Here is an 18,668-nt window from a genome sequence, read left to right as displayed (position 1 = left end):
TAATGAGTAAAATGTCTAATTTTAGGGAATTATTATTGTTATATATCTGTAATGTCTGAACATAGTTAATTGTTCTCATACTTCCCGAAAACTTAAAAACGGAACATTTCGCGACATGTGCAGCATGTCGTGTGAGTAACGGGGCAATTCGGATATCGTGTGAAGGGCGCAATTTTCGTTGGAAATGAAGTGTGGAAATTGTTCATAGTTTCCAAACGCTTGTTTTTAAAGTAGTTCGCATGCCTGTGAATGAACTTGCTGTGCGTTATGTACCACGTGGATGTAATAGAATGCTAATTATTGGACGTAGTAGCTTCGGCAAGAAATAAGACGTCCGCTTACTAGTAGGACTTCCGGTTTCGATCTCGGAAAAAAACTTGGTTTTCTCTCGTATTTTTTCCTATCATGATTGTTTTGTATTAGGAATGAAGTTTTTGCTTGTATTGCGCGAGCAAAGTATTTTCGTTATTACATGATTTTATATATGCGTTTATTTAAAGAATAATTAAATATTATAAACAGGTTTAAACAATAACAACTAAAAAGAAAAATAACAAGGAGGATAATTCAGTAATGTATAAACCAATTAAAGTTTTCCACCTACTTATTCTCTATATACGAAGTTTCTTGAGCATGTCCTAGTTCTGCGTTGCTCATCTGTGCTAAATCATTGTTAAAAGTTGTAAAGGTTTATGAATACATAGTTTACATGCAATTGAAGATGATATGCAGGAAATAATGCCGTTTGAATTCAAGTGTGTTTGGTGATAGGTCCCTGCAGTAAAAGGAAGTAAATTCTTCTACACTACTTCTTTTATAAGTCATCACAGTTCATGGCAAAGTCATGACCGGGGGTGTGGGGGCGGAGCCCCAGCGAGCTTTAGCGAGTATTCCATCTACAGCCAGATTTTGGATACATTCATTCACACATCTAAACATTTTTTTTTAAATTAATATTTTTCGTTAACGAAAGTGTTAATAATGAGATGTCTTAATAGTTTTGTTGCTTAGTCTCTTCGTCATGTTAGCTATTATATTAACACGAGTATTAATCTCGGTAATTTCAGAAAAAATATACCGTGTTGACATGACTATCCTCGTGGTCAAATATATGGTTAAATAACTGAAAGTTAATTTTGGGATAACCCTATTGAAAGCAATACTTTGCATCCATATATTAACTAAACTTGATTGAGATGACTGTCACTTTTCTATTTCATGATAAATAATTTTCTAAGGTGTAAAATGTAAGAAAATTACGCAAATTATACTATATAAGTGAAATAATAATATTTACTTTTAATTTGTGTTGAGAGTATTTTTTTAAAAAAACGAAATTCAACCACTATTCCTGTGGTTTTCATCAGGGTGAAACTTCTTCCAAGGAAATATGGATCTTCAGATATTTCTAGTTCGTCTTTCTTATTATGAAACTACATGATATTTATTTACATGTAAGCAGCTTGGGTGAACATAATGGTAAGCTCCACTTCTGTGAAATTGAGTCATTAGGTGCAGTGGGTTAGCATCAAACCACAAAACAATATGTAAGAAACTTACAAAGAGTGAAAAAGTGATTTGCCTCGGCCTGGACTCGAACCCATCCCTGAGGGGAATCTCCGGTATACCATGCCGATGCGATAACCGCTACGCCACCCAGTCCGCTTCTAGAACAGCCAAATACCTGCAGTCGGTGCTCTCCACTCAAACCACATGGCTTGTACTACAGCCTAGCTGCTGCATTTAGACAATCCAGTGTCCATATATATTGAAAACACCTTTTGAGGATTGTGATTTCACATATTAATGAAAAGAAGAAAGTAAGTTAGTGAATTCGCACATACAGACGATTGTGGTGAGTAAAAAATAAGTTTATATCGGTTGTTTCCTCCTTTCATGATTATATAGTATGTAGGTAGTTTTAATTTCGGAAATGTACCTGCAGATGGCAGAAGCGTATTTGAAGGGTAAGGGAAAAAAAGAAGGAATGTCACAAAATTGCATTTTCGAGTAAACGGCGTTTTAATATTGAAAACAGCGTGAAAAGATTGCCCCTTTTTACATGGATATTTCTACATCTATGCATGCATGGCATGTACAGTCAAATAGTACCAAGAGTCACCAACAGATAGGACAAAGCACCCGAAAAAGCACGCACATGGACATTCCTTGTTTTTTACCCGTACCCTTCATTTTTGTGTGTTATTCTATTGAATTGCATGGCAATGTTGAACGTTCTTTCCTAGTTTATTCGAAAATTAGAAAATGTAACATACTATTATGTTTACCCGAACCGCTTACTTATGTGCATAACACAACTACTCTCTTTAACCGTGCTGGTCCATTTTGTTCTTTAGCCAGATATCAATTCTCGTCTGTTGTCATATAGTTGTACACGAAATCGTAAAACTCTTCTAGAATTGGACAAAGTCTCAGATTAATACTCTGATTAATTTCTTTTCGAAGTTTCATGCTTACAGCCTGAAATTGTCGTGTTTTTTCATGTAACAATATAATCACTTATTCTTTTAGTAATTGGAAATAAATTTTTATCTTGATGAAGACCACAGAAAAGGAACAAGTGAGAATTTGATTTAGAAAAAAAAAAAAAAAAAAACTTACTACTCGTATTTCAAGTATTATTTATAAAGCTTCTAAGGTATTAAATAAGCTCGGTAGGAATCAGCGCCTCTTAATTGTAATAAGTATCGTACTTCATTGCTGTACTTGGATTAATGCACAGTATATGTAAAACTCAAATGCACGAATAAGTATTTTACATTTACAGGAGTAAATGAGAACTTGCGTATTTCTCGAAAATCAATCTTTAACATATCCTAGTGTTAAACCGGTACAGTGATATGAACCTTATTCTTCAGGACTAGTGAACATGTGATATACTCATGTGTCTGTGTAAGGGAGTCTTACATCTGTTCTAAACAGGGTGTCTGGCAGTCACGAAAGTCACGAAAAAGTCACGAAATCAGAAAACGGTCATGAAAGTCACGAAAAGGTCACGAAATTTAGTTTTTGGGTCACGGTTTTTTTAAACTAAAATGTAAGTACAGATTGGAAAATTTCGTTTTATAAAACGTCAAAATTCACCACCAAAAATGTTTATGGTCGGCTTTAGACGCTACCAAATCGCAAGCAAAGTACGTTTCTATCGCATGGATGAAAATTCGGTCTAATTCGCACCCAAATTTGCTCTTGAAAATGTTAGGAAATTTTATGATGTGGTGAAGAAAAGGTCACGAAAAAGTCGCGAAATTTCATTTTGGAATTTTAGTAGACACCCTGTATAATCAGGTGCATAACGTAATTGATATGTTTAAGAACGAATAATATGAATTCTTCAAACTGCATACGGAAATAAAATTGTTTCTGTTATCTTTAATTGTGATTGCCTTGGTCCGTATGTAAGTTTAGACTTTTTCTTTCTTTCTTTTATGAGATAAGCATCAATGACCTGCTGTCTTAAGAATTGTGTGAAAGGTCGACCAAGTTATTCGATTCATGTATGGTGTATGTATCTAATTTTGTTGTGTGTATTTGATGCACTAGCAAAACAATAGTATTCTGGCTGGCAGTGAGAAGACAACTTCCCATACTTCTTGTTTAACAAGAAGGTTATGTAGGAAAATTCATTACTTACGTCAAAATGAAAACTCACTTGCTAAAATGCATTGAATAAATAATGTGTTCTCCATTTCTGTAATTTCTTTAAAGATCATCTGTCTAAATCAGCGTTTCCCAACCGGTGTGCCGTGAATGGGCCCCTGGTGTGCCACGGGAAAATCGAAACAAAATTATTAATTCTATGGCAATCAAATTGCAAGATATAAGGGAAAATGTATATTTGTATTTCACATTACTATGAACCTCTACTATGAATCTACAATTTTAAGTTTCATACCATGTTACTCTTGTGGACAATTTTAATGTTGAAAAAAGTATTTATCATTGTTATAACCATTGTTGCAGACTATTTCGTAACCTGAAATTTTAAAATATCATTCAATACTTTCGACAAAGCAAACATGCATACAAATTACCTACATTTGTGTTTTAAAAGTAAAAGAGATTTGTTTGTCCGTTCGTTATTTAGTGATCTATCTTCTTAGTGAAAGCTTGGATACAGTTTTCGAAAAAGACGTAGTGTTGCAAACCTGAGTCCAATACTTCATTGAATTGTTTTCTATTTTTAAATTAGAATGAAAAGTAAGCATAATGATTAACCATGGGGTAAAACCAGTGATCGAGCTTTCTTTTCTGTGAGAAAAATCATTAATCACAGAAAAAAAAATACCACGGTATTTTATATTTACAAATAATAATATCTATGAGTGTGCCGCGAGAATTCAAGCTACACCCGTAGTGTGCCGCAAGTTGAAAAAGGTTGGGAAACGCTGGTCTAAATTTTATTATAATGAATGATTTCTGTATTCTAAATTCTTACTTTAACAATCAACATTAAGATCTTTGTTTCGGAAAATCTATTATTGCTATTTATTTTGCTATAGAAGATTCGTATAGGAACACTAAAAAAAATATTTCTAAAACAGTTTAATTTTTATAATTGTTTTATTTTGAATAAATATGTTGAAAAAATTTTATTTACGTTTTCTACATTAAATAGTGCATTAATAACCAGAATCAGTTCCATTATTTCACAGCCCACAAAATATGAACTCAAATTTGTTTTTAAAAAAGAGTTGGGAAGCTTTGATTAAGAGTGTATATACAGTTAATGGAACAGTTCTGATTAAAAGTAGATGGAGATGAACACAGCAAAATATTATCTTGTATTTGCTTTTAGTTATGGAACATTTCATAAAAATAGATTTAATTCTTAATCGTGACACCACAGCTATTTTGCGCTTCTATTGTTGATATGACGAATTAGAATGATAGAAAACCATGATACATCTTCAGTTACCTATAATACGAGGTTGTTATTCTTAAGAGTAGTAGGAAACGAACATCGTTTTGTGGTGCAGATAGTTTGAGACTGTCGTTACGAATATAATCTTCACTATGGTCTTACCTTATATTTTATTGTTTTACAGATCTACAAAATAGAGAGTGAAGAAGGCAAAAAGCCAAGTGAAGTGGACAGAGTTTTCAAACAAGCACTTCGTGAATTTAAAGACAATCTTGTTTCCACGTACAGCGTGGCTAACAAACAGGGTGCTGATAAATTGAATATTAAATATAAGGATCTCATTGCAAATTTTCTCCATGTAAGTATCTCATTTTCATTAGTTTTAATTTTTCGGTGTCAGCATATGTGTGGTGTTGCATGTATATGCCTTAATGCTAGATGAGGAGCAAGTATGACTAATGCTATAATAATGATAATTATAGTCTGAACTATCGGGATCTCGAATTTCGATCTTCTCTTTCGAATCTACACCAGAAGCCACAGAGTCTTCCGTGTTACAACAGCGCTGTTATGTACCTTCACGTGCTTAAAGAGCATTTCAAAGGTACAAAGAAGTCGAAGTATTTTTATTATTATTGCACATTAATACTAAAGTTGTAAAACAAGCGAGACACGAGCTGTAAGATTTTAATAATGCATCTTGCTAGAAGTTGGTATGAGTCTCACTGCATATACCTGCTGCAAAATGACTTCAGACTTCATGTGAATCTTGCTTAGAAAATGATCTAACACTTTGTACCTTTGTACACAGTTTTGTTCTGCTTTGAAGAGGGAAATGCTGATGCATTGGCGTATCTGGCAACAATGCATTACGCCTGAGGAGTGACCTCGCTTATTGATCATTATAAGCTTGTGTTAAACGTTTGACGAAGTGTGTTAAATATTCGAACATGGCATGATGTTACGGTGATCATTTGCTGAACATTTGGTTACCATATGGAGATTCTTGATAGTTAAATCTATTTCATACTTCGTGTTATTACAAGATTTGATGCCGCGATGGTCCAGTGGTAAAGCACTCATCTCTGGCGCATGAGGTCCCAGGTTCAATCCTAGCTCCATCAAGTGGACTTTGTTTTCTAAGGGTTCTCCCACCATCATCACCGCCTTCTTTAGCCTCGGTCCGCGGTGGCTCAGTGGTAGAGTGTTCACCTCTGGTGCATGGGGTCCCTGGTTCGATCCAAGCTCGAGCTAAGTGAACTTTGTGCTGGACAAACACCGTGTGCGTGGGTTTTCTCGGAGTCTTCTCATTTCCTCCCACTTTCTTCATTCCACCATTTCATTCATTTCTTATTATCAGTCTACTTTAGCCTAGACGGCATAACCGTGGGGCGTAAACTGAAAGATTTCATTTCATTTTGTTAGCCTCGGTGCGTAAACATGACGTTAAGTAAAAAATAAAATAAAATGTATAGTGCCACTACAGAAACCACTTTTTTTTTTATAACTCCGGGATCCAAAAAAACTACATAGAAAAAAAATCATTCCTTCTCTCCAAATCGTTGAATATACATCATTTTCCGCAGAACTCGAACAACTTGGAATCTGAACGAAAACTTAGAGCAAATTTTGCACCAGATTTCGAATGCACAGTACATTGTTTCTGTTTGTGCGTACATTTCCCCGTAAACATTTAGTTATCTGAAGTAATCATGGAAAGAGACTCGCCCTCTGAGCAATAATCTCTCTCTCCTCCAGCTTCCACGTGCACCATTATCGTACATTTTTACGATAAATGCAGGTATTTATATTTTTTAGTTTTATTAGTTTTATTCAAATGTTATTAGTTGTTTTATTTGAAAATTCTTTGTATTTGCTTTTAAAACCATCTTGAAAATTCGCATTTGTTGGACCCAGGAACGAATTATGCAGTTTATTATTTTAAAGGAAAAAATAGTCTTGGGACTTGAACGGGGTTCTGGAATAGATTGAGTTCAGATTGTAACGGTCATTTCTCTCATTACAGAAAGAAGAAAGCCCGGAATGAGTAAAATCTCAAAACGAATCGAAATCCCGAGTGATATAAACAATTTTGTAAAATTTACTTTCACGTCATAAAAAAAAAATTACCGGTTATAAAACTATTTTTATTTATGGTTTATATTCAACGCATTCTGACTCGTCTTCCAGAGTCCTTTCGAAGATAGCAACCGCTCGTAAGAACCTATAAAGCATTACTTGCTTACTTATGCTCCACTGTCATGATTTTTATTTAATTCGTTTATGAGGCTAAATTAGATAATTCCACTTTATATCAGCGATCTCGTTTATTATTTTCAAGTAACAGCATACAAGAGAAAAAGAAATTTGGACATTATTAGCAATATAGTTTACATAAAATGTCATCTGATTGAAAAAAAAAATGTATATATATTCAACAACATATTTATACGATTTCAAAAAAAAAAAAAAATCTGTATTCTTTTGACAGTAAAATAAAATTATACAGTTCACGTTGTTTGTTTCCATAAGTACCTCATTGTAGTATCACATGAAACGAACTTTGATGCTATTCTAGACTGATCTACAGTCATCTAAACGTAGGCTAAATGTGGCACATTGCAATGTAAAAATAAAGTATGGTACATTGTAATTCTCCTTCTTCAACAAGATCCTTATTTCATGACTCCTCATGAACATGCTATTAACATTTAAGCTGTCTTTATCAAAAAAATATGGGTTTATATGAGTAATTATTTATCCTCTATTGTGTTCCACAATTTATATTCTTTCTCAAACTCATTATAGAAGAAAGTAGTGGCAGAAATGAGGCATCACTCTATATATGGCCATAACGTTGAATTTCTCAACTTAGCCTCAAACCCAAAATGATGAAATAATGGAAACATGAACTATATACAAATGAACATGCATGCACTAAAACAAAAAAAAAAAAAAAAAAAATCTACCAGACAGCACTTTAAGTTAATTAGTGACACATATCTTTTGTTGGGAGAATTACAAAACAAAGTTTCAACCTAAATGCAGTGCCAAGAAGAAAAAAAAAAAAAATCAATTCAACATAACAGATCAGTCTATCATCAACAAATAAGTAAGTGCAACAAGCTGATGCTGTAAGTACATCTACAAGTGAGGTAATTATTTTGTCATTAGATGTCATCAACCTGATCTTAATAGAATACAAAACAAAAATTGTGATTAAGTTCCGTACTTGGATTATTTTTCCTGTATTTCATTTGCTTATCTCTACGGTTCAGATCATTTAGATAGTAAGAAACCTAACATTTGGCGTTATGCATCGTTACCATGACAACAGAAATTATTTATGATCGCTATCATGGTTCTCGAGAATTCTGAGAGACTACATTAGTGGAGAGACAGCTACGGAATGTTTAAGATGTGTGAAGCCGCACACAGATTAACTTGGCATTGTTATATTCCCCATCATTAACACATAAACACAAATATTAGAACACTGTTATTCAAAAGTTACTTTGATAGAAATATTATGATGATGGTAGCGTGGAAGTCGCCATCTTGGTTTTTAATAGCTGCGTATTCCTGACTGTCTATAAATTTTAAGAAAATTCGGGTTACCTGAGTTCCACAAAGTTAAACGTCGTTAGCAATCTCCTGACACCACCAAACTCCACTCCTCTGCAAGGGGTGATTCCCGGTCGGGTCACGATGCTGCTCACGACAATACAGGTTCGCCATCCAGTTCCATGATTAACAAGGCGAACATCTAAAAGTGACGACCAATATCCACATGAGGTTGCATATAATTTCGAAGTGGAGCTTATCTTTTTATCTAAACACACTTTAGGTTAGTCCAAGAATGCCGAATTTCTAAAGGTTAGCCAAAAATCGAGCGATTTCGCATAATAAATTTCTAAAGATAAAAGCTCCACGTCGTCACATTATTTTTTCTTAAAATGGCTGAATTCTTCTTTTTCTTTTTGCACACGGCATGTCTATTCGCACATTCTACATGATAATTTACATCACGAATAATAATAAAAGTAAACATCTTTCCCCGCTCAAAATTAAGATTTGCAATATTACTATTATCTATATATGTCTAAATCCTAAACTAAAATCTGCAACATATATTTAATTTACGTGTTATTATCACTTACTCCCGCCATGTGACGCTTCGTTATACGCTTCGCAAACAAAAACGCAGCGTAATACTTGTAGTAATGTAAACAAATGAAAAGCAAATGAAAAGAAGTGAATTATATAATGTATAATGTAGAGAAGAACTTCGTTTTTATATAAATTTCATTTAAGGTAGGCCTAAAATATTTATACATATGTATTTACATTTACATATAATGGCAAAATTTGTTCGTGAAGCTGCAGTTATTATTATAGGTTATATTTGAGAGTAAAAGGGTCATACACAATTTTTATTACAATGAGTAGTGATGTTAAAATTTCAACTTCAACGTAATAATTACTTAATAAGATTTCTCTCCACTAACGAAGTCCTGCAGATATATTATGCGCGGGTCAATATTATTTACCAAGCATTTTTTTAAACGTGTGTTCCTGTATAAATACTGAATTTTAATTAAGATCAATGCCCAACTAGTTTATGGATACAATCACATAGCCTACCGCGCAGGTAGAGAATACACACACCCAGGCTATGGTGCAGATCAACATTACGTAGGTCACGTATGGTATCAATATAAAATAATAATGAACGAATCACGGATAACAGATTAAACACAACTTAATACTTTTAGGAATAAAGTATAACCTAACACAACCAGAAATAAAGAAAATTCAAACACTCTACAACAACAAGAATAAAAACAGAATGTAACGTTACCAGCGTACGTTACATTTTTCCCAGGGCCTTCAAGAAAAAAAAAATTTTTTTTTTTATTCGAACCCTTTGAGTAATTCGTTCCGTTTCTCGCTAGAACAATCAAATAATTTTATATTTGATAAATTTTGTTTCGATACCTCTCTCCCCTTGAGATCCTTCAAATAAACCATATTATTAACCACTTTAGTCACGAGGTAAGGCCCTGTATAGGTAGGCATATACTTGTGTGTAATTTTCTTGAATGCATCCGATAGCAAGTGCGTTCGGACCATCACAAGATTGCCTTCTTTGATTTCTATAGAACGATTCGATATATTATCTTGTTTTCTTTTTCTTTTTGTTGACCATCGAGGTTCTACTTGTATGTGTCGCCTCGAGTCCTCTATGTCCTGTAACTCCAAAGGTCATGGGAATTGTTCCCTGAATCTATCCGCTGCCGAAAAAGATATAAAAAGTTCCGCAGGGGTACAGCCAATGGTACTGTTATATGAATAGTTTAACAAATCCTGCGCGAACTTCACTACGTTTTTCCACTTTGTATGATTCTTACTACACATCAGTCGAATAATACGGTTCAATTCTCCATGGGAACGCTCCACTATCCCATTCCCTTTTGGGTTGTAGGGAGTGACAAGGACATGATGGATCCGATGCTCCATACAAAACTTTTTCCAGCTCTGAGATAAGAACTGTGGGCCTTGATCCGACACTATATAATTTGGATAAGGACATATGGAAAAATATTCTTTTTCTAGAATTCGGATAATTTCCGCAACAGTCGAGGTTTTTAAAGGCAAGTAGCAGACAAACCGAGTATAAACATCTACTATAGATAGTATGTAGTAATAACCATAACTACAAGGAAGTTTCCCAACCAAATCCACACATATCTTACGATGGGGTTTATCAGCCCGGATGTGGAGGTCTTCCCGTGCAATAACTCGGTTTGAAAATTTTGTCTGAGCACAGAGCTCACAGTTCCTTATATAATTTTTGAAGGTTTGTTTTTGATTCCTCCAAAAAAATAGTTCTTGAGCTAATTTTACACACTTTGTTACTCCGAAATGTCCTGTTTCATGAATTTGTTTCACTATCTTCTGAACTAAAGCTGTAGGAATTACTAAAAGCCAATTATTTAATTTTTGATTTCGAACATATAATAGGTTATCATTAACTTTAACTCGATCAGGTACTGTTGCAGTATTTAACTTATTTCTCAACTCGCAGCAATACTTATCTGACGATTGTAAGTTTGCCAATTCATTCATCTCAAACCAGGTATCAGAATTATAATTTACAAAATTTATTTGGTAGTTACTAGGTTCAGCATTACATTCAGGAGTATTACGACTTAATATGTCTGCTATTTTATTGTCGGTTCCTTTATAGTGTTCGAACCGGAGGTCGAACCGCTGTAACTTTAATAAAATTTTTGTTGTCCTCGTATCTAAGTTTTGTAATGTGAACGCATAGGTCACAGCATTATTATCACAATGAACTGTGACTTGCCTGCCCAGGATATAATAGGAGAAGCGTTCACACAAGAACAGGACCGCTAAAAGTTCCAACTGAAAAATAGAATAGGAGATTTCAGATAATTTTAACTTACGGCTTGCGTACTCGATAACTAACAGTTCTCCGGTTTCGTCGTACTGTCCAAGATAACCGGCTAAATTTTCCAATGACGCATCCGAGAACAAGTGGAAAGGTTTTGAGAAATCGGGTTGACTGAGTGCAGGAGGCTCACTCAGTAACGTCCTCAACTGGTAGAACCGTTCTAATAATTCAGGAGTAAGTTGGTACTTTTTATCTTTCTTTAATAGGTCGAAGAAAGGCGCAGTTAATGCAGCAAATTGGGGAATAAATTTTCTTCTCCATGAAAGGATTCCTAGGAAAGATCGTAACTTTTTCTTAGTTTTAGGAATCGGGAAACACTTAATTGCCTCATTATGCTTCGGATTTGATTTCACTTCAGATCCATTAACTACATGTCCTAAAAACAAAATTTCTGTTTGCACGAATTGACATTTTTTGAAATTTAAGGCAAAGTTTCCAAATTCGAGAATTTTGAATAGTTTTTCCAAATGGTTAAAATGTTCCAGTACGTTTGAACTATAACAAAGTAAATCATCCAAGTATACAACTACAAAATGCCGAGTATCTAATCCGAAATAAGAATTCATAATGTTTTGAAATATACTAGGGCTAGATTTGAGTCCCATAGGCAAGACACAGAGTACATATTGCCGCCCTAAGTAGATAAAACTAGTACACTGAAATGAATCAGGATGCAGTCTGACGCCATAGTAACCCATGGTCGCATCCATTGTACTAAAGACTTTTGCTCCCGAAATTCGTGAGAGGATTTCGTTTATGGATTCGACTTGAATTCTCGGACTTATGACCTTATTGTTCAACAAGCGAAGATCAATCACTGGTCTCACACCCCCCGAAGCTTTTCTTACACAATGTATCGGGTTCCTATAGCTACTAGGATGTTCTTTAGCAATTCCCAGTCTAACCCATTTATTTAGCTCTTCTTCAAATTCCTTTTGCATGGCCTGAGGAATGGGATAAATTTTTCCGACGGCAGGATCCTGATCACTTAATTCAATTTTATAGGGTTCACATTTTATCGGTTTTGGATATTCACAAAATAGATGTTTATACTTAAATAACAATGTCTGCAGTTTAACTTTAACATCGGCATCTAAATCTTCACGCTTATTAATGTATTCATTGATTTCAGTTTCGGAAATTTCTCCGAAATCCATATCACATTTATTAGGAGAAGAGGGTACATTACATTCATCAGACACTTTATTATCAAGATGTACTAATAAGATTTTTGGATAAGATAGATCTAAAATTACCTTTTCGGAATTATTGTTGTTCAAAATAAGTTTACGGTTTTCACTATCCAAAACTACTTGAAATTTTGCAAAGAAAGGTGATCCCAATAACAGTCCAGCTTTCATATCTTTAACGATAAAGAATGGGACATCAAATAAATTTCCTTGAATATTAAGGGTTAACTGTAATAAGCCCTTAACTGAAAAGTCATCTTTCCCAGCAAAAGCATTTAAATGGATTCTGGGCGTAGGTTTTAACTTCGCCGACCGAAAAGAATTTTGTAGTCTCGTCCAAATATTATAATTTAACAAATTTAACTCAGCTCCCGTATCCAATATACATTTTATTTGCATCCCCCCAACTTCACAGTTCACCGAAGGGGAAGGAAAAATCTCATAGTCATGGTGTATAGTATCCTCTTCTTCTTCCTTTAAAACAAAATAAGTTACTAACTTAAAAGGAGTTATTTCTAAATTTTCTCGAAAACCGGTAAGCGAATAATCTGTATCGCAAGTTTTATCGAAATTTTCATGTGGGGAGAGAAGTTTCGTTGAGCAGTCATCGTCTCCCCTTAAAGGTGACTGCTCAACCTGTTTTCCGAGGCCTGAAAATTGTTAGTCGAAACGGAAGGATTACTAGTGTTCATCGCTCCAAGTCACAGAGGGATAAGGCGGATGTAAAGAAGAAGTGACTGTCGTCATCACTGGAATATGAGAAGGGAAAGGAGAACTCACGACTGGTACAGGAGGACCTTGTACAAATGGCGATTTTATATTATACATCCCTGGTATGATGTACGGCAGCGGTATATTTCCATACATCATAGGTGAGTTTTGAATTTCCGAAACAGGGTGATTTTTCTTAATTTCGTTTCCTCCCCAACTTCTCTTAAATTTTCGATTACTCTTCCAGTTCCGACGTTGTGAATTTCCAGCCCCATTTCTAAATTGTTGATTTGGAAGAGTTTCTTTTACAGAAGTTTCGACATTCATCGGATCTGTTTGCACCGCATTATCTATACCAGCTTTTTTTCTCTGATTAACAAAGGTTTGCCTCACATTCGGTTGTTTCTTGATTTGGAATTTTTGACCACTGTGACTATCAAACTGGCTGTTAGGACTACATTCTAGTTCGGCTATCCTAAGAACCAAATCTTGCACATTACTAACAGACCCTAACTTCAAAATTTTGGATTCCTCCATAGGTAAACATTCTAAGATCAGATCTTTTAGTTCTTGATCCGATGGTACCGTCACAGTCGAATTATATGTTTCTACAATATAACGGACAAAATCCAGCAGTGAAGAATATTTTGTGCGATCATATCTCAACGAATAGAGACGACGCTTCTGTGCCCTCTCCATCCGTTCAGATATATATTGCAGCTTGAAGAACCTAACAAAATCTTGAAAGGTTTTTATTTGGTTCGCGACACTTCGATACCAAATCTTAGCAGATTTTTCCAAACACCTCCCTATTATATATATTCGGTCTTGCTCGGTAAGAACATACATGTTCATCGTTTGGATTAGGTCATCCAAGAAAATTTGCGCAGTTCCTTGTGTCATTTTCCCATCAAATTTTGGAAAATGATGTAATTCTTTTAAATAAGAACCAGCACATCGCTTTTGTGACGGGCTATTTCCCCAATGCACGTTTTCTGCCGGTAACTCCGAAAGGGGTTCGCAATTTACAGTACTGCAATTTAAGACAGGAGGTTCACTTCGATAATTTCTATTTCTATGACGTTTTCGCTTATCATTCCGATGACAATTTCCTTCTTCCTCCGAATCGGTTGAAGAAAATCTCCTACGCGAAGATGTACCATCGATCCGCCCTCCATCTAAATTGTATATCTTAGTTTCGTTATTGTCGCCCTCTGAAACATCAACTTCGAATCTACTTTTCTGAAATATTTTATCCCGACTACTATCATTATTAGCGGAAGATTCTTCTTGTCTATCTAACTTCTCGCGGAGAAGAGTTTCGCATTTATCTTGGGCTTCGGAAATTTGGTTTTGTACAGATTCCTTCAACTTTTCCATATTCTGCCTACACTGGTCCCGGTTATGTCTATAAGCCTCAATTACATCTCTTTCGAGTACCTTTACCATGTTAACGGTAGCCTCGTTAAGTTCGCGCATTTTTCGGCTATCGTCAGCTTGTTGCTCTTTTACAATTTTAACTTCTTTTTGACAATCAATATTAACTTTACTTATTTCTACCCTTAAATCAGACATTTCTTTCACTACAGATTCAATTTTTACATCTAGGTTTTCGTTAGTCTCCGTTAATCCTAATTTTATATTGTCTACATCTGTTTTAACAGTATTAATATCGGTTACAATATCACTCAATTCTTTGGAAAAATTAGTTTGAAGCTCACTTATACTTTCCATGCATTGAGTCTTTGTATCGCTAATTTCTAATCTAACCTGTCCTAAATCATGAGTTAATTCTGTTTTCATATTACTCAAAGATTCCTTAAGTAAAGACATATCATTAGACATTTTTAGCATTTCTGATTTTAATTCACACATATGCGCGGATAATTTAATGTCAATTTTTGTCTCTAATCCGGTGATCACTGCCATTTTGGTGTCAATTCTAGTTTCCAATCCGGTAATCAGGTTTTTTAGAGTTTCCAGAAGTGGACCCCCACTAATTTCGATTGTCGGTACACTTTTTACTCCTCTATCCTCCTTATTAGCAACGCTTGCACCTTCACTAACTTCATCATTTAAACTTATTTCTCTTTGTGCCTGACAGTTTAAACAATACCAGCTACCATCATGTTCTTTCAATATTTTAAGTTCTTCTGACGATAGTTGCACACAATTTGTATGAAACCAATTCCCACAACTTTCACAGTTTATTGATATATTATTATTAGAATCACATGTACTTTCACAACAACTATGTTTCTCAGGTGCATGTCGATCTACACTCGACTTACTAAGACTCATATATTTTTTTTCATCATATCGGCTACACATCTCAAACATTCCCCAACAAAATCTCCACCAATGAGTAATTAACAATACCTCATTTGAGAAAGCAACAACCTTATAAATTCTAAGAACGGTAGTACATATCTTAGTTATAACTATAAATATTATACAAATCCTAAAGCTGAAGGTCGCCAATTTTGTAACGGTCATTTCTCTCATTACAGAAAGAAGAAAGCCCGGAATGAGTAAAATCTCAAAACGAATCGAAATCCCGAGTGATATAAACAATTTTGTAAAATTTACTTTCACGTCATAAAAAAAAAAATTACCGGTTGTAAACCATAAATAAAAATAGTTTTATAACCGGTAATTTTTTTTTTTTATGACGTGAAAGTAAATTTTACAAAATTGTTTATATCACTCGGGATTTCGATTCGTTTTGAGATTTTACTCATTCCGGGCTTTCTTCTTTCTGTAATGAGAGAAATGACCGTTACAAGATTCCAAGGTAATACTACACTGTAAAACAGTTTGCGTTAATCGCTTTCTGGTTGAAAGACAATCTTAATTGACATACTGAACAATCATGTTCTCGTTTAAAACAGTGATATTGAATTCAAGATTACAGCCAGTAAAATCTAATGATGGACAAGAAAAAATAATGCTCGAAATATAATTTTAAAATACTATGCAATATTTAAAAAAATTATCTCGTGCGTTGCATCAGTTATATTTTTTTTCTGCCCTGGACTAGATTTATCATTGTGATATGTTGAATAATGGCTTATATTTTGTAATTGTTATTTATGTGCTTCCTTTAGGTAATGGAGACTGTATGTAATCATGAAAATACTAGAGAAGACTTCCCAGTGACAATGGGTGTGAACGCTTTCCGAGGTTTCATGAATGAATTTATGAACGTGAATCGATTGGATGAGAAACCAAAAACGAAACGAAAGAAAGAGAAGAAGCGAAAGGTGGAAGAGTCCATTCTGCATGCTGGCCATAACTTCGTTTTAACCATTATTAATATTCCTACAGCGTGTGAAATCTGTTCATCGTTTTTCATGTGGCCAATAGAAAGAAGTCTTGTCTGTCAAAGTAAGTGCAATTCCGAGTGTCCTTTTTCTTTATCAATTTATAAAATATTTCCTTCTTAGTGTCATAACAGTAGTTCCATCCTCGTACCAAAACATATGCCCAGAAAATGGCAATATTTTATTGTATTTTTAATACTTGTGCTATGAACACTTAAATGATACATTGAATAAAGTCAAAGGATTCTTGTGGGGAAGGGGGGGGGGGACGGTGGCACAGTGGTAGAGCGTTTACCTCTGGTGTGTGGGGTTCGTGGCTCGATCCCATCTCGCCAGTTGGGCTTTGTGATGGACAAAGACCATGTTCGTGGATTTTCTTTGGGTTCTCTAGTTTCACCCACTTTCTTCATTTCAACATTTTCATTCATTTCTCATCGTCACTGTCTCCTTCAGCCTAGCCGGCATAATCGTGGGATGTAAAACTAAACGATTTCATTTCATTTCAAAGGATTCTTGTGTTTTTGCTCCTTACGTAGTGATTAACGAAACATAGAACTTCGAAATGACCTGTTTCTGTCGTATGGAGGGATCAAAGTTTGTGAATTTCATGTAAGAAAATAATTGTCGTGGCAAGTTACTCCCTCTAGCATAAATTATTGTTTAGAATTTTCATATTGTTTTTGCTTCCGTGCAGCCAAATTAGTTCTTTATTGACCCGGTGTTGACACTGTCACGAGGCAAGTTAAGATCAGTAAACTGACTTAAGATAACGTGAATAAATTTTGATGCTAAATTATGGGTAGTTCCAAACAGTACAACAGTAGTAATTTCCATAGGAGTTTAAAGTTTTCAAAAGTTCAGGTGTGACAATACACATTTAACATTTCATAAGCTTCGATCGCAGAGACATACGATTATATATTGCAAATATAGTGTTGCAGATGAATTATCATGTACTGTGTTTTGGCATGATATGGGATGAGTTATGAGAGAGGAAGATGATTTAAGTACCCACTCCAGTAAATAACACCACGTGATATATATTTATAAAAGAATTTGGGCGTAAGTAGTGTTTAGTGATAATTAACTTGGAAGTGTGTAAACAGAAAGAATGAGGTGGTTGGTTGGATGTGATTTTAGCATCCCTGCAGCAGCGATATTATATGAGACATGGAAATACAGCTCAACGTGGGATTCGAGCTATCTCATCGGAAATCGAAATGCGCGTACTCTAACCATATAGTCACGAGTGGGTTCGGAAAGTGGTCTTTATCTTTAATTTGTGATACTTATAAGGAATAAGAATAACTGCATAAAGAAATAAGCTCTTAGAGACTAAAAAACCTGTGGATAGTTTTGTTCTATGGAAAGTACACAATGTTCAAAATATGTTGATTGAAGCTTCCCTGTGTATATATATATACACGGAGCACAGTATAATAATCCATTGATACTTAATAATGCTCTCTTTAAACAATTATATATATATATATTTAGGGTGGTCCAAAAAAATCAACTTACGAATTTTAATCTGGGCATTCCTTCCTTTATTCCTATGACGTCAACAAACAAAACTGCAAAATATTAAGGCTCTACCATATGTTTAAGTACTCGCTCAAAGTTGACAGTTTTTAATGTACCTAGGTAATATTCGTTACAACGTAATAAAATTATATCATATTCCATATTCACTTCCATACTGCATCTGTTCGTTATTAAATCACATCTAAAAATGTTTTTGTTCATAATTTAATATTTTTTTAGTGTAGCCTTCTTAAAGTCTTTGATTTTCTTACGGTGTAGAGCAACAACACGAACAGTATTGTTTCTGGGCCTCATCTTTCGTTATAGAACTGTTGTAAGCTTGAATAAGGGCAACAGCTCTTTCAGCACAATCATTTACAACAGCTAGGTTTCCAACACTTGTATTCATTTTTTGGCATACTTCATTTGTTATCTAAGACGAAGGATCTTTTTGAAGGAAAGATTTTGCCTGTTCTTCACCATCGTTCAGAAGTACATTGAAGAATATGGTGGAGCGCCTTGTAGCATAAGATTCCAGCTGAGCTGCCGTCGTGAAA

The 18,668-nt window shown here is 34.7% G+C and overlaps 1 protein-coding gene across 4 annotated transcripts in view; it reads left to right on the top strand.

The window, feature by feature from the left end:
* Nucleotides 1-18,668, top strand: part of LOC145666401 (unconventional myosin-IXb-like) — a 150,438-nt gene that overhangs the window by 122,351 nt on the left and 9,419 nt on the right. For all 4 annotated transcript variants that reach the window (XM_081733611.1, XM_081733610.1, XM_081733608.1 and 1 more), the window contains 2 exons: nucleotides 5,070-5,243; nucleotides 16,372-16,651. In XM_081733611.1, the coding sequence (XP_081589737.1) occupies nucleotides 5,070-5,243; nucleotides 16,372-16,651 (454 nt within the window). The remainder of the gene's footprint in view (nucleotides 1-5,069; nucleotides 5,244-16,371; nucleotides 16,652-18,668) is intronic.

Source organism: Thermobia domestica, chromosome 12 (assembly GCF_964235325.1).
Source record: "Thermobia domestica chromosome 12, izTheDome1.hap1.1, whole genome shotgun sequence".
NCBI lineage: Eukaryota > Metazoa > Arthropoda > Insecta > Zygentoma > Lepismatidae > Thermobia > Thermobia domestica.
Note: the sequence above shows the minus strand (reverse complement) of the source record. Positions and strands in the feature narration are given on the sequence as shown.